Below are 16941 nucleotides of genomic sequence, written 5' to 3'. Positions count from 1 at the left end.
GACCAGCTTTTATCTATCATAGGCTTCCATGTCATCCATTAATTTATATGTATCCCATGCATTTTTCTTCTCTGCCACATGTCTCATTAGTTCATCTGACATCCATTTAGGTCTAAACCTTGAACAATATTTCTTAGTTGGTATGTAAAGCCTAGTAGCTTCCAAGATTAATTCTTTGAATGCTCACCATTTTTAATTTGCTATTGGTAACATTATCAGTTGGTCCCACCGTATAGAATTTAAACACTGTCTCAGACCTCCGTAGTCGCCTTTACGAATGCAAAAATCCTTCCCTTTATGGTACATACCTCTTTGAGTAAATCCCACCACTTCAGCACACTGTGATCACTGCCATCTAGTGGTTCCTTTATCTGCAGATTCTTAATGCATGAAGAATCACTACTAATAATCAGATGAAGAGTATTACTCCCTTTTGTTGCTTTCCGAACATGCTGATGTAGAAAACAATCATTCAATAAATCCACAAAAGCCTTGCTAGTGTGTGAGTGACCAACCTACAAATTCCAGTCAATATCTGGGAAATTAAAATCCCCCATTATAAGAATCTCTGATTTACTGGCCCACTCTATTTCTCTGTGCAGTTTTTTTATTATACTCATCAGAGTCATTAGGCCTCTAACTAATAGCATAACACCTCCTCCCTTCCTGTCCTGTCTATCCTTTCTGTACACATTGTATTCCCCAGATTCCAGTTCTGCATTCCCTATATCTGTGTGACACCACGTCTCTGATATCCAAACAGTATCTGCCTTTGATGTTTTGACCAACACCTCAAATTCATCAAATTTATTTACCAAACTCCTAGCATTCTTTACTTAATTATCAGCAGTGATTCCAGGTGTATTAAGAGTCTTCAAGTAAAGGAATGAGCAGTCATCTTGAATATTGCATATATTTAGATAGTGCAGAGAAGAGAAACCAAGCACAAGATGTCTATAATGAAAGTGCAGACAAGTTGCTAGGGTTTCTCATGGGTTCTTTGTGTAATATACAGGAACTTTTTCAGCAGGAATAAAAACTTGATCACCCAGTTGTCTAAAGTAGTGGTTAGACTTAGTCTTGAATATTTCATACAGTTGTGGAAGCTGCATTTTAGAAAGGATATGGCTCCTAAAAAGAGAGCATAGAAGAGAAATCATTAGTTTGGGAGCTAGAAATGGGTAATTTTACCAGAAAGACTTGTTCTAGAAAATAATCATCTGTATGGAGACCTAATTGAAGCATTTAAGAGTTTAAAAGAGTTAGGTAAACTAAATGCTGATTATTATTCTATCTCAGTCAACACCTCAAGGAGCATATATTTATAATTTAAGAAATTTGTCTTCAATTAAAGAGTAATTGAGCATTGGAATATATACTTCGCCTAGCATTGACTAGCATATGCTTCAACATCATACAATTATCCACGCACTTCACGTACAAGATTGGCAGTACACGCCTCCATTCTAACTGTCATTTCATTTCAACTGAAGAAGGTTAACTAAACAACCGAAAGCTTTGTATCTAATCTAATATAACGCATGTATATTTCCTATTATTAAACCTGTCACAATCTGTATTTTTGTATCCGTTTCACTCTGAGCAACTGTAATATAGTAATAATAAGATTAAAAGAAGAGTTGGACAGATTATCAGAAGGGATGAGCAAATGAAATAGTAAAAGTCCCTTTGCTGGTGCTGCATGAGTTTGTTTCCTTGCATCGTTTTGCTAATATTAATACTCAAAAGAGAAGATTCCATATCAGAAAGTTTCCAATAAAGAATATTAGAGCAGCTATCTGCACAACCACCTTAAAGCAGAAATTTACCTGGAACTAATAGCTTCAGTCTGGTGGACTCTCTAGTGGCTGTCCTGTTAAAACCATTTTAAAGCTGTTCCCTTAAAATGTAGGGCATATTGGACCTCACCATGATGTCAATCACAATCTATACTCATGACTTATACTGCATAATAGAAGAAATACTAGCAGTTTTCTCTGGTTGCTAAACATGCATTATTCCACTTCAAGTATCCACTAAGCATAATAATAGTATTGTACTATGTAGAGTCATTAGTCACCTTGTATTGCCCTCGTGTCACAAAGGCTCTGCATTTCCTATGTGCAGTGTCATTATCTTTATTTATTACACCTCATCTCCTTACGTTAGTTCACACCTGAGTAGTCCTCTCCATATGCTAGGAATTCATATGAATAACATAGACCTAGAAAGCTAAGTTATAGCTAAATGTCATTATCTTTATTTATTACTTTTATATATGAAGCCAATATTTGGTTGTAGTTATTTAAAACTGACTTGGTTAATTAAAGTATTTTGACTGGGATTTTAAGAAAAGTGAAATAGGTTAATTTTAATCTTAATTAAAAATTAAGGCACAGTTTTCAATTTTTTTATATCTTAGGCACTCAGATGATTTTTTTATTTACAGTGTGTGAAAGACTATAGCAGTAAGTATACTGCATTTTGTACATTTTAGATAAGTTCAAAAAAATTAATGGAATGTTTTGATTTCAGTTTATTTTAAATTGTTAATATAAGGATTTTAATTTCTTTTACTATAGCATTTAGCATCCTGTCAATTATTTTTAATTTACTTCTGTCGTATTCTGTTTATATCATTATATCATTCATATGTTTAAAATAGGAATTGTATCTTCTTAGTGTTTGTTTAGTACTAATTAATTCTGAAAATCTGGAATGTTATGTGCTCTTCCATTGCAAAATTATGCATGTTATCACCTGACTTATGATCCATAGCTGCATGCCTTTATTAACTAAATTTAACTGTTTTGGTATATTTTCTTATGTATTCTTTCAGTTACCTCCATAGGATGAAAGATATCAAGATGCTCAAGTATTGAATAGTGTTGGGACTGGTAATAGTTTGTTATGATCTTCATTAAATTTCATTTGCACCTGCAGTCATTTTGTTTAGTATGCACGGAACCTCTCTCTCTGTTTTTTAAGAATGTACAGTTTTTATTTATTTATTATTATTATTTTTTTAATAAGTCAGTCATCAATCAGCCAACCTTTATCTTATGGATAAAGTATTAAAAAAAACTGTGTACAGATAAAATATAAATTAATCTGCGAGAGACAATTAAAATTAAAGAATAGGAAATATTATTGTAGAATAAATAAATAAAAAAAAAATTAAATATAATGCAAATCATTAGATATAAGACATAAAAATAGTGGTATATGTAATTTTAAGAATTACATCAATAAAGTAATCTGTTCTGTAACTCAAGGGATCTGAAAATGGAAAGAAAGAGAATAGATATGTTCAGAACCAAATCATGAGATTAATTCTTATAAAATGTATGACTTAGTATTGCTTAGGCCTCTGATTAAGTACTGCATTCTTTGTTGCTAATTAGGCAGCAGTCAGTTGTCTTCCCCCCCCCAACTCAACATTTTAATTTTCTCAATCATTAATTTGAATTGTGCAAAGATGTGTAATTTTGCTTCTACATACTAATATACAGTCAGTCCTCATATAGCACGATAGTTGTGTTCCTAGAAACCCTCGTGCAATGCAAAATCGTGCAATATAAACAACTGGCCCTATGGGAAAAATAGGGTTAGGTGCCGACCACCCAAGATTGAACACACATTTGTAACCAAATCATTACCAAACACAATAAATAGTCGAATAAAATACGTATTTTATTACGACTATTACGTAATAAAATATTGCTAATGCTTTTGCTTCTATCATAAGCAAACATGTTTTTTGTTTGATTTTTCTATCGAAATAGATGACATCCCTTCCATCTCTTTCACTTCTTTGTATCTTAATCTAATGTGATTTTAATTACACTTTGAGTTGTTCCTGCTATGAAAGTTGTTTTTATTTTTTCTGCATTCTTTGTAATTCTCGGCGTTTCCTCATTTAGGTCTGTAGCATGTGCAATATCACATTGGTCTTTCATTTCGCTCAAAGCGTTTCACAATTTCATATTTTTTCTCTATCGACAGAGGCTGACTGGCCATAAGCCTTACCGGGGAAACCCCAGTGGGCCGGAGGCCTGTGTGATTTTGGCCATAAACGCTAGTATGAGGCCACTATAAATTTTCCTGGGGAAGAATTTTTGACCCAGTCTGCCTCTGTTTATCGATATTGCTTTTCTTTTTCTCTCTGAATCTGCAGTGTCTTCACCAGGACGCTTTCTTTTCACACCTTTTAACTATTTTACTCATTTTTAGGGAATAAAGCACAATTACAAAACGAGGAGGCACGCTTGATACACAAACAAAGCTGAGCGCGTGTAGCAACTGAATAAACAACGCCGTAAAGGCAGAGACACACTATGAACACCTCACATTTTACTAAAGCACATTTCTGGGGGTTACTACCATAAAACAAAAACTATTTCCAGCTGTGTTCCTGCTAGTGGAATCTAATATAAACTGGTAGTAAACTCTATCTAATTGCATTTGCGATTATACCGATAGCTGGATTTGTGTGGGTTTTTACGTTATTATGGTGAAATGTGTTTCCCCTTCACTGAAATAAAAAGCAAATACATTTTCAGAATCTTCTCCCCATTCCTATCGTGTTGCGTTCTGTTGGGGTGATTCTGCGTTCGACTGCCATTTCTTGTAAACACAAAGGCGAATCGTGCATAAGCGAATTCGGTTCGTGTTATATAAGATATCATTCCCCTATTTATAAATCGTGTGTGATCGAATTCGTGTAGTGTAAACACGTGTTATATGAGGACTGACTGTATATCTAAGATGCTATTGTTTTAAGCTTCATGTCACTTAGTTATGTGTGTTTTAGCACATTTCCCACAATCTTTGTTTAAGGTATTCTGTTCTGTATAATACAATTGATTATATTTTGTTGCTTCATAATAATTTTACAAGTAGTAAGCATAGGCCTACTTGATAATTATGAAAAATAACCTCACCTACTCATTAGTTCTCTGTTACGTTTCTAGCCAAAACTTATTGAGGTTTTGCTCTAGGATGTTGGAAAATTTCTTTTCTTTTTAGTTTATTATTACAATAACTGATGTTTCAATAATTCCGAATGTATTAAATATTTAGTAGGAATTATTATCATAGTTATTGAGAAAGCTATGTATATAATAATAGATGTATAAAATTATTGAATGTCAGTATTAACAGATTGAAAAATAATTCAATAATAAAAATATTTCTGTGAGTCCTGTTCTCTGTCAGCTACCAGTTTGAAATCATGTTAGGTTTTATTTTTATGAACACAGTTTTTATGAATTTGTTCAGATCGTTTGTTTATGGAGTATCTCTTCCTTTATTATAGGTATTACAAGAAAATATGTAAAAAAAAATTTCTAACACTTCATTTTTTTTTTTTTTTTTCTAGATTGCTCCATATGCTTCGGTTATTATTAATGGGATATACTGGGCAGTGAATTCTCCAAGGCTTTTAACTATTCCAGATGCAAAGTGGCTTTTGCAGCCCAGTTATCAACCATGGCTTCAGTCAGGCATTGGATCTCCTCCTTTACCACATCGTCTGTTGGCAATATGTGACATTAGTGCAGATCCCGGTGGCTCTATTGAATTTATGACAGAATGTACAACTATTGATACCCCTTTTTGTCTTTATGATGCTGATCAGCACAAAAATAGTGAAAGGTATCTTTGAAATTATTGTCTTCATATGGTTTGAGGTTCACTTTATTTTGAAGTTTGCTTATGTATTATTGCATATTATACCTTCTTGCTCAAGACATTTCTGGTGCTGAAATGACTTCAGATAAAGAAAATATTTAACGGAATCTTAGTGAATGCTGAAAGAGAGAGGTCTGTGTGGTGAAGATTTGCATAGACATGAAATTTGGAATTCCATGCTGAACTTAAGAAGTCAGAGGCAGTTAGAGAAAATGCAAAAAAAGAAATTTTTGGCAAATTTCTAAAAACTACTAAATTCTTCTTGAAATATAAAGAACAGTATGCAAAGGATGAGATATGTGGGAAAAAGACCAAAAGTGTCATGGGAAGGTTTTAGGAAAGATATAGAAAACAAGAATTTTTTTTCTCTATATTTGTTGTTGCTGTTGCAAGAATTTTATATTGTGAATATTCTGTCAACACAAGGCCTTTTCTATAATTTTTAATTAAATTGACCACATTTTCATAAATTCTGTTGGGTATTATTTTAAATAGGATTTTGGAACATCCTAAATAGGATGTTCCACTAAGTTAATTGTTATTGTTCTGCATGTTTATATGTTTGGGTTTTCTTAGGTATTGGGGATGGCTATCTTTCCAATGTTCTTGATCAGTTTAGGAGAAATTTCATGTGAGCCAGTTGCCTGGCCATTCTGGTTTTAATAGTGAATTTAGCATTAGCATTAGCATTAGCATTAGTAGAGGCATTTGATGCAAGAAAGCAAGCTTATGCAGCATCAGCCAAAAAAAAAAAAAAAAAAAACCCCACTTCCACTTCACCCCTCTGTTCGTTCAAAATACCTGTCCAGCTGAGCCTTAAACTTATTTAGGCTATCAACCTCCACCACAAGGGATGGAAGTCTGTTCCACCAACCAACCACCCGCTGGCTAAAGGCAAATTTCCGCACGTCTATCATACATCTGTCTTTCCTCAATTTGAATTTATGCCCTCTCAGGTGATTATTCTGAGCTAGAGGAAGAATCCCATCAGCATTGAGCATGCTTAAACCATTCAAGGCTTTATACACCTCTATCAGATCACCTCGCTGGTGCCTAGTCTCCAGACACTGTAATTTGCAAAACTTAAGCCTTTCTTCGTAAGAGCACCCCTTTGTTCCATTCACTAATCTTGTTGCCCTTCTCTGTACTCGTTCCAGCAGCTCTACATCCTTCTTGAAATGAGGCCTCCAGACCTGTATACAGTACTCTAGGTGTGGCCTGACCATCGCCTTATACAATGGAATAATCACCTCCTTATCCCTGCTGGAAAAATTCCTGTATATCATTGACAATACTCCATGAGCTACTCTTGCAGCCCGTCTGCACTGCTCAGAGAACTTCATATCTGCCTGCACAACCACCCCCAAGTCCCTTTCATTCTCTACCACTGTCAGTGTTGTACCATAGAGTTGATACGTTGCTCTGGGGTTGCTGTTTCCCATGTGTAGTACTTTACATTTGTCAATGTTAAACTTCATTTGCCACCTCTCAGCCCATCTGCTCAACCTTTCCAGATCCTGTTGCAGAAGCATAGTGTCAGTAGTGTCCTTGACAACCCTGCCAACCTTTGTATCGTCTGCAAACTTGGACATTAATCCCGATATACCATCATCAATATCATTTATAAATACAGAAAACAATAATGGACCCAACACTGAGCCCTGAGGGACTCCACTAATAACATCAGTCCACGATGAGCAGTGTCCATTGATTACCACTCTCTGTCTTCTCCCCCTCAACCACCCCTTTATCCATAGCAGCAATTTGCCTCCAATGTCACACTGCTCCAATTTGTGTAGCAGTCTTCCATGTGCAACAGTATCAAAAGCCTTTCTAAGATCCAAGTATATAATATCAAAGTTATTCCCTGCATCCAGTTCTTTTGTGACTGCATCATAGTATCCAATCAAGTTGGTCAGGCAAGACTTCCCCTTAACAAAACCATGCTGTGTCTGAGCTATAACTGAAGTCTTGTCTAAATGATCCTGCAGTGCGTCTTTAACCAGTGCCTCCATTAATTTTCCTGGAACAGAAGTCAAGCTCACAGGTCTATAATTACTTGTGTCAGCCTTTGATCCTCCTTTGTGAATTGGGGTCACATTTGCACATTTCCAGTCTATGGGTACCTCCCCTGAGTCCAAGGAAGCTCTCATAATTATGGCTAAGGGTTTGCTTACTTCCTTTGCTGCCTCCTTTAATATAACTGGATAGATCCCATCCACCCCGGGTGCCTTTCTTGTGTTTATCTTCAACAGTTTCTCCTCCACTTTACACCCAGTTATTTCAAGATTCTGTAACTTACTGCTAGAGTTGAATACACCTCTGGCATTCCCCTCGCTGAATAACTCCTCATGTGTGAATGTCGATGCAAAATATTCATTTAGTTTGTTAGCCACCTGAGCAGGATCATCAACACTTGACCCATCAATATCAAGTGGACCAATCTGATTCATCCCTTTCCTTCTAGAGTTTACATAAGTAAAGAACTCTTTGCTGTTTTTCTTTGCATCCCTTGCCAAGGATTTCTCGTAATCTGCCTTCGCCTGCCTAACCTCCTTTGTAACTTGGTTGCATATCAACTTGTATCTATCATAGGCTTCTGTGTCATGTGTTAATTTGTAAGTATCCCATGCATTTTTCTTCTCTGCCATATGCCTCATTAGTTCATCTGACATCCATTTTGGCCTAAACCTTGAACAATATTTCTTAGTTGGTATGTAAAGCCTAGTAGCTTCCAAGATAAGTTCTTTGAATGCTTCCCATTTTGAATTTGCTGTTGGTAACATCATCAGTTGGTCCCACTGTATAGAATTTAAATACTGTCTCAGTCCATCGTAGTCGCCTTTACGGAAGCAATAACCCTTCCCTTTACCCCTAATGGTAGTTACCTCTTTGAGTAAATCCCACTTCAGCACACTGTGATCACTGCCACCTAGTGGTTCGTTTATCTGCAGATTCTTAATGCATGAAGAATCACTGCTGATAATCAAATCAAGAGTATTACTCCCTCTAGTTGCCTCCCGAACATGCTGATGTAGAAAACAATCATCCAATAAATCCACAAAAGCCCTGCTAGTGTGTGAGTGACCAGCCCCCAAATTCCAGTCAATATCTGGGAAATTAAAATCTCCCATTATAAGACACTCTGATTTACTGGCCCACTCTATTTCCCTGTACAGTTCCTTATTATACTCATCAGAGACTTATTATACTCATTTAGCATCCTCATCCAATATGGTGGGTCCTACTGCTTCAACTGTCAGCTCCTTAAGTGTCTTTAAACAACTACTGCTACTACAGGAATGTTATTTCAGAATTTTACTGTATTAACCAAGATAAATGAAAATTATTCACGTGCAACTGTGTTATAAGTTCCTAAATTTGAAATATTCTTCCCAGTGGCCACTTGTAATACAAAGTCTAGCAACTGATAATGGATTAAGAGTAAATCTTGCCAAGACACTAAGCAAAATAAGGAAAGGTGTACTATGTTACATGCAAACAGTACAGGTGGATCTGGAAAACTCTTGTCATTAGAAAAACCATCGATACAAAGATTATGTAAGAAAGTAATCTGCACATGGTTAATTGCACATTTTTTAAAGACTCTGGTCCCAGATGCAAAAGTAGGAATTGAGAAGGTAAAAAACATTTTGTTCCTTGACTTAAAAACATTGCCAAGTTGAGTAACATTGTTAATGGTAAATAATGGAATAGTGTGTTTAGATTGGAGGCCATATTTGAGAAACAACATTGAGCTTAAAAGAATCCAGTGACAAGTGACTTGTCTAGTGCAAATAGCAAAGAGAGATGTCTGTGTGAAGAAAGATTACAATGGTATAGGCTATAGAGCCTGGAAACAAGGCTGCTCAAAGGTCTAATTGAGGAGTATACGGTACTGAGGGAGAAGCAAAATTGAATGACAGTGAAAATTTCACATTGAAATCGTGCACAAAACCAAGAGGGGGCATAAGTATGAGCTATTGGGGAAACTAAAAGATTGGTCCACAGAAGGTTTGCTTGGCTGACATGTTTTTGATCACTGGAATAAACCCTTCCTGGGTGACTGAGATTGATGATATGGTAGTTTAAGGGACCACTGGATGAGTAACTTCTGGCAGGGAAGGGAATGATAAAATCCAAGGCTGGGGAGTAGTGGTGATATTGAGGTTACTCCTTGTCCTACTCCAGAGTAAGATATTTTTTCTTAATATTACTCCTACTCCTATTATACTCCTCAATAAAAAATATTTTGTCATTGCCGCATGACTCAGGCTGCTTTTTGGAATTCTGATTACATTATGATTATATGGTAATCACTATTCAGAATTCAAATGGCTATAGCTATATTTTTTTTTATTTAATGCAAATTTGAAATTGTACAATATATAAATAAATAAATAAATTTTCTGTTTATACTCCGGAACGACCAAACGGTCAGAGGAGTTTACAAGATACACAGAATACAAGAAACAGCACCGTATTCAGCAGTCACGGGCTTGAACCCCGGTCACTCAAGGCACGTGTACTTATGTACCCGCGCGCCTGACCACTAGGCTACGGCAGCCTATATATTTGATACAAACATTATTTATTCAATACAATGCACTAATACACTAATTTTTAATTTTATTTAATACAAAAAGAGCAAAAAACTAGTAAAAACTAAAACTAAAATATACATCATCTTTTAGATTGAATTAGTTCTCAAAAACAGTATGGACTCAATCAAAACTTCTTTCATCGAAGCACGTAAATCAGATTTTATTATTTTGAGTGCTGAAAACAGCCTTTCAACACTGACTTGGGTAGGTGGTAGAGCAGTAACGCAAAAGGCTGCATCTTGAACTATTAGTGGATATGTTTTTATTGCATCTATCACCTGTAACTTTGTACGTCTTACTTTCTCCACTAAAGTTAAAGCTTGATAGAAATCAAAGCGGAACTTCTCGTAACTGGTTGCTTCCAGCGCTGCAGCTTCTCCTTTGTTGGTATTTGTATTACTAGCTTGAATGCGTCTCTTTTTTATTTTTTCTTGGTGATCAAGCTGTTTTTCAAAATCACATTCATCAAATTATGAACTAGAAGAAGAAGGTGATGTGTCAAGCTCAGGGCAGGCCACATAATCTTGCTTTAATCCTGTTATTTTTTCACTTAAATCAAGTAGTGCAGCTTTTCCTCTGGCTACCTGATCCTCTGATAGCAAAATTCTGTAATTTGGATCAACATAAATTGCTGCTAATAAGATATCATTTTCTATATTTACTTAACAAGTACAGGTCACTGTTGAAAAAAGCGTGAATTACGGTTGAATTTGAAAGTGTCTGCAATTCTGCCCAGACACGATAGGAGGGAGTATATGATGAGAGCCCTGTCGATCAATTCGGCCCTGGGAAGATTGTGCAAGGCTCAAGGGGTAGAATTTTTTTCAGCCTGGTCTGTACTTGTTAACAGGAGGGACTGCTTCTACAGGGATGGGATACACTTAAATAGAAAGGGTGCAAGAATGTTTGCTGATGCTATCGAGGCAGTGTTAGGTGGGTCGGAAAACTGCTAGATTGGGGGGATACAAGGACTAATAGATTAACAGTAGCCACTGGCAGAGGTGAAAATGATTCTTGCACTGCTTCTATTGGAATGAGCCGCAGCCTGGAAAATAAGATGTAGGATATTTCAGAGACTGCTGGGAATCATTGGGGTACAAGTAAACACATGGGTTGTGTTAGGGTGGCTAAGAGGAAGAGCAGGTGCATGTATACTTGCGTGTACACCAATGCTAGGAGTCTAGTAAATAAATTTGATGAATTTGAGGTATTGCTCAAAACATCAAAGGCAGATATTGTTGGGATTTCAGAGACGTGGTGTCACACAGATATAATGAATGCAGAACTGGAATTTGGGGAGTACAATGTCTACAGAAAGGATAGACAGGATAGGAAGGGAGGAGGGGTTATGCTATTAGTTAAGAAACACATAAAATCCAAGGAAGTGAAGCTAGTCGATACTGCTGAACAGTGCAGTGTCGAGTCAGTTTGGTGTGACATAAGCATTGAGAGATCAAAATTGAGAGTAGGAGTGTGCTATAGGCCTAATGACTCTGATGAGTATAATAAGAAACTGTACGGGGAAATAGAGTGGGCCAGTAAATCAGAGAGTCTTATAATGGGGGATTTTAATTTCCCAGATATTGACTGGAATTTGGGGGCTGGTCACTCACACACTAGCAAGGCCTTTGTGGATTTACTGGATGATTGTTTTCTACATCAGCATGTTCAGGAGGCAACTAGAGGGAGTAATACTCTTGATTTGATTATCAGTAGTGATTCTTCATGCATTAAGAATCTGCAGTAAATAAACCACTAGGTGGCAGTGATCAGTGTGCTGAAGTGGGATTTACTCAAAGAGGTAACTACCATTAGGGGTAAAGGGAAGGGTTATTGCTTTCGTAAAGGTGACTACGATGGACTGAGACAGTATTTAAATTCTATACAGTGGGACCAACTGATGATGTTACCAACAGCAAATTCAAAATGGGAAGCATTCAAAGAACTTATCTTGGAAGCTACTAGGCTTTACATACCAACTAAGAAATATTGTTCAAGGTTTAGGCCTAAATGGATGTCAGATAAACTAATGAGACATATGGCAGAGAAGAAAAATGCATGGGATACATACAAATTAACACGTGACACAGAAGCCTATGATAGATACAAGTTGATCTGTAACCAAGTTACAAAGGAGGTTAGGCAGGCGAAGGCAGATTACGAGAAATCTTTGGCAAGGGATGCAAAGAAAAACAGCAAAGAGTTCTTTACTTATGTAAACTCTAGAAGGAAGGGGATCAATCAGATTGGTCCACTTGATATCGATGGTTTAACCGTTGATGATCCTGCTCAGGTAGCTAGCAAACTGAATGAATATTTTGCATCGACATTCACACATGAGTAGTTATTCAGCGAGGGGAATGCCAGAGGTGTATTCAACTCTGGCAGTAAGCTAGAGAATCTTGTAATAACTGAGAGTAAAGTGGAGGACAAATTGTTGAAGATAAATACAAGAAAGGCACCTGGGATGGATGGGATCTATCCAGTTATATTAAAGGAGGCAGCAAAGGAAGTAAGCAAACCCTTAGCCATAATTATGAGAGCTTCCTTGGACTCAAGGGAAGTACCCATGGACTGTAGATGTGCAAATGTGGCCTCAATTCACAAAGGAGGATCAAAGGGAAACACAAGTAATTATAGACCTGTTAATTTAACTTCTGTTCCTGGAAAATTAATGGAGGCACTGGTTAAAGAAGCACTGCAGGATCATCTAGACAAGACTTCAGTTATAGCTCAGACACACCATGGTTTTGTTAAGGGGAAGTCTTGCCTGACCAATTTGATTGGATACTATGATGCAGTCACAAAAGAACTGGATGCAGGGAATAACTTTGATATTATATACTCTGATCTTAGAAAGGCTTTTGATACTGTTGCACATGGAAGACTGCTGCACAAATTGGAGCAGTGTGACATTGGAGGCAAATTGCTGCTATGGATAAAGGGATGGTTGAGGGGAGAAGACAGAGAGTGGTAATCAATGGACACTGCTCATTGTGGACTAATGTTATTAGTGGAGTCCCTCAGGGTTCAGTATTGGGTCCATTATTGTTTTCTGTATTTATAAATGATATTGATGATGGTATATCAAACTTAATGTCCAAGTTTGCAAATGATACGAAGGTTGGCAGGGTTGTCAAGAACACTAGTGACACTATGCTACTGCAACAGGATCTGGAAAGGTTGAGCAGATGGGCTGAGAGGTGGCAAATGAAGTTTAACATTGACAAATGTAAAGTACTACATATGGAGAAACAGCAACCCCAGAGCAATGTATCAACTCTGTGGTACTACACTGACAGTGATAGAGAATGAAAGGGACCTGGGGTTGGTTGTGCAGGCAGATATGAAGTTTTCTGAGCAGTGCAGACAGGCTGCAAGAGTAGATCATGGTGTATTGTCGATGATATACAGGAATTTTTCTAGCAGGGATAAGGAGGTGATTATTCCCTTGTATACGGCAATGGTCAGGCCACACCTAGAGTACTGTATACAGGTCTGGAGGCCTCATTTCAAGAAGGATGTAGAGCTGCTGGAATGAGTACAGAGAAGGGCAACAAGATTAGTGAATGGAACAAAGGGGTGCTCTTATGAAGAAAGGCTTAAGTTTTGCAAATTACAGTGTCTGGGGACTAGGCACCAGCAAGGTGATCTGATAGAGGTGTATAAAGCCTTGAATGGTTTGAGCATGCTCAATGCTGATGGGATTCTTCCTCTTGCTCAGAATAATCACCTGAGAGGGCATAAATTCAAATTGAGAAAAGGCAGATGTAGGATAGATGTGAGGATAATTTGCCTTTAGCCAGCGGGTGGTTGGTTGGTGGAATAGACTTCCATCCCTTGTCGTGGAAGTTGATAGCCTAAATAAGTTTAAGGCTCAACTGGACAGGTATTTTGAACGAACAGAGGGGTGAAGTGGAAGTAGTTATTTTTTATTTATTTATTTATTATTATTATTTTTTTTTTGGCTGATGCTGCATAAGCTTGCTTTCTTGCATCAAATGCCTCTACTAATGCTAATGCTATTAAATTAGTTTCTCTGTGCTCCATAGACTGTTTGATTCCATCAGCAATTTGGGAAAACGTGAAGATTAGACTTTTCCTTTTCTTTGTAGAATGATCCAGGTGTTAAGTAAGACTCTTGGAACTTTAAAGTCGCATTATATGGGTGGCGAAGTAATCTTTCAAGCTGCTCAACTTCTTCCCATTCATGATCAGATAAGGTTATTTCCAGGATTTGCCATATCAATAAATAGAGGCTTTAATTCCAAAAGACGTTTGATCGTTAAATAAACACTGCCCCATCTAGTAGCTTGATCATTTAGAGCTCCTTTTCCGCAGCACCTCTTCAGAATAGCATCGATCTTAGGGGATCGAGCAACTACAGCAACCTGGCGCAACTTACTTATGAGATTTGCTGCATGAGCTCCTTTCAGACCATGATGGATTGCGAGCTGTAAAGTGTTCTCACCACACCTCATATGTTGTATGTTGATGTTGGGGAAAGTGAAACCAATGAAATTGTTTGCAATAGCATCCAAGGTCTTGTCTAAGTACTCATCTTCATCTAAATCACTGTACACAGCTTTCTCATGATTCTAAATCTGTCTTTTCCTCATTAAGCTTCTCGACAGTTTTTATCATGTTCGATGCATTGTCTATAACTATTGTCAAGATATTTTCCTTCTTAATTCCAAAATCTTTGAGCACATTTTCAATCAATTTGCAAACCTGTTCGCTTGTATGTTGCACTTTGGTATCTTTAAGTGCTAAAGTACGTATTGTTGTTTCTTTATTTTCATTCACAAACTGGACATTTATTCCAAAATAATTTACCGGTTGATGGGTGCATGCATCCATCTTCAGATGAATATACTTTCCCTTTAGCATCTCCTTCAAGAAATTTTTTTGATTGTTAGCTTCCTCTAATATTATTTTCCTAATATTATGTCGTTCCAAAGATACTCTCAGTTTGGCTGCCATATCACCACTCAATCCAATAAAACCTGGAGAAGAGAATACACTAAGTGGTAGTCCATTCTTTACAACAAGTTCAATAATACACCCTTTGAATTTAGCAGCTGTCATTGCTATAGTAATTTTTTGGGTATCAAAGTACTTTGTTAGAATATTTTTTCCTTCTACTTTACAACCTGTGCTAGAACTTTATGACTTTTTGTTGCTTTCCTTTTCCTCCATAAGCTTGAATTGTTTTGGATGCAAGCACACTAAATGGCGTTTTAAATTGGATGACCTGGTGGGTGCATAGCCTCCTTTTCCTTTCCCTGTGCTGATTTCTGAATTGCATGGCTTATCTCCATTCATCAATTGACATATGAAGACATTTTTTTCTTGAGATAACTCAAATACTCCAGCTTTCTTTTGTTCCATTTTAGACTAATTAAATTAAGTAGTTTATCTCAAAATTAACTTTAACAGGCTTACAAATTCATATTACCTAAAACAAAAGATAAAAATTTAAAATTTAAATTAGACAGGTGCAATATAATAAAATCAATTTTTGGTGTTAGCATGTATATTATGATAACAGGAATAAGGAGTAACAAATATATTTTGTTACTCCTACTCCTGTAAAAACCTCTTACTCCTTACTCCTACTCTCCAGCCCTGATAAAATCTATTATATTTGTAAAATAATAAGAGGAGTTTACCTCAATGTAGTATGTAGAACACTTCCATATGATACTCTCCAGAAATTAAAACGAAAAAAACCGAAAAAATTTACATTAGAGTAAAAAATAATTAAAAACCATTTTAACACAATTAAATCAATTTAACACAATTAAAAATCAATTTAATGCAATTAAAAATATTAAAAAGAATCTAACAAAAATAATCGAAACGATTTTTTTCCCTGAAGCTCACAATGCTTACATTGAAATTCATTCCTGTGATCACGACATACAGTTGGTAAGCATTGTCAGCTTCAGGGAGGAAAATCCCTTTTGAATATTTTTGTTAGATTCTTTTTAATATTTTTAATTGCATTAAATTGATTTTTAATTGTGTGAAATTGGTTTTTAATTATTTTTTACTCTAATGTAAATTTTTTTCGTTTTAATTTCTGGAGAGTATCATACGGTAGTGTTCTACGTACTATATTAAGGTAAACTCTCTTATTATTTTACAAATATTAATGTAGAACGTATTGAGCATTACAGCTCTGATTCATACTATCTGGGCGCCTCCGTAGCCAGGTGGGAAGGAGCAGCAGTGCGTAGCACACGCTTCTTGATTAGACCGGGGTTCGAGCCCGTCACCACCAAATACGGAGGATGCGGAAAGGTCATTCAGGGAATGACCACCGCATATCCCGGAGCAATATGGCCTTAGTTGCTAATGCTCCAAATAACAAAAAAACAAACAAAACAAATCATACTATCTAATCTATGATATATAGATAAAGGCATATGTAAGGATTATGTGATGTATTACATACTATTTCAACCTAAGTTGACCCACTGTAAAAGATACAGGATCTCCTTATATAACAAATTGCATGATGTATTAATATGCACTTCTCTATCTGTAGTATGTCACACGTTGTTTTGTTTTCCTCATTATTTTTTGCCAATATAACAATTTCTTTCTTTCTTTCTTTTTTTTTTTTTTTTTGCTGTATCAG

At 36.4% G+C, this 16941-nt stretch overlaps 1 protein-coding gene across 1 annotated transcript in view; it reads left to right on the top strand.

Annotated features, from left to right (window-relative positions):
* LKRSDH (lysine ketoglutarate reductase/saccharopine dehydrogenase) overlaps window positions 1-16941 on the top strand; it is a 204629-nt gene that overhangs the window by 67816 nt on the left and 119872 nt on the right. Inside the window, exon 9 of the mRNA XM_090369066.1 lies at window positions 5381-5655. Within this exon, the coding sequence (XP_090225192.1) occupies window positions 5381-5655 (275 nt within the window). The remainder of the gene's footprint in view (window positions 1-5380; window positions 5656-16941) is intronic.

The sequence above is a fragment of the Mastigoproctus giganteus genome, chromosome 2 (genome assembly GCF_048544385.1).
Source record: "Mastigoproctus giganteus isolate SK-2022 chromosome 2, ASM4854438v1, whole genome shotgun sequence".
Taxonomy (NCBI): Eukaryota; Metazoa; Arthropoda; class Arachnida; order Uropygi; family Thelyphonidae; genus Mastigoproctus; species Mastigoproctus giganteus.
This window is presented reverse-complemented; position numbering and strand designations above follow the sequence as displayed.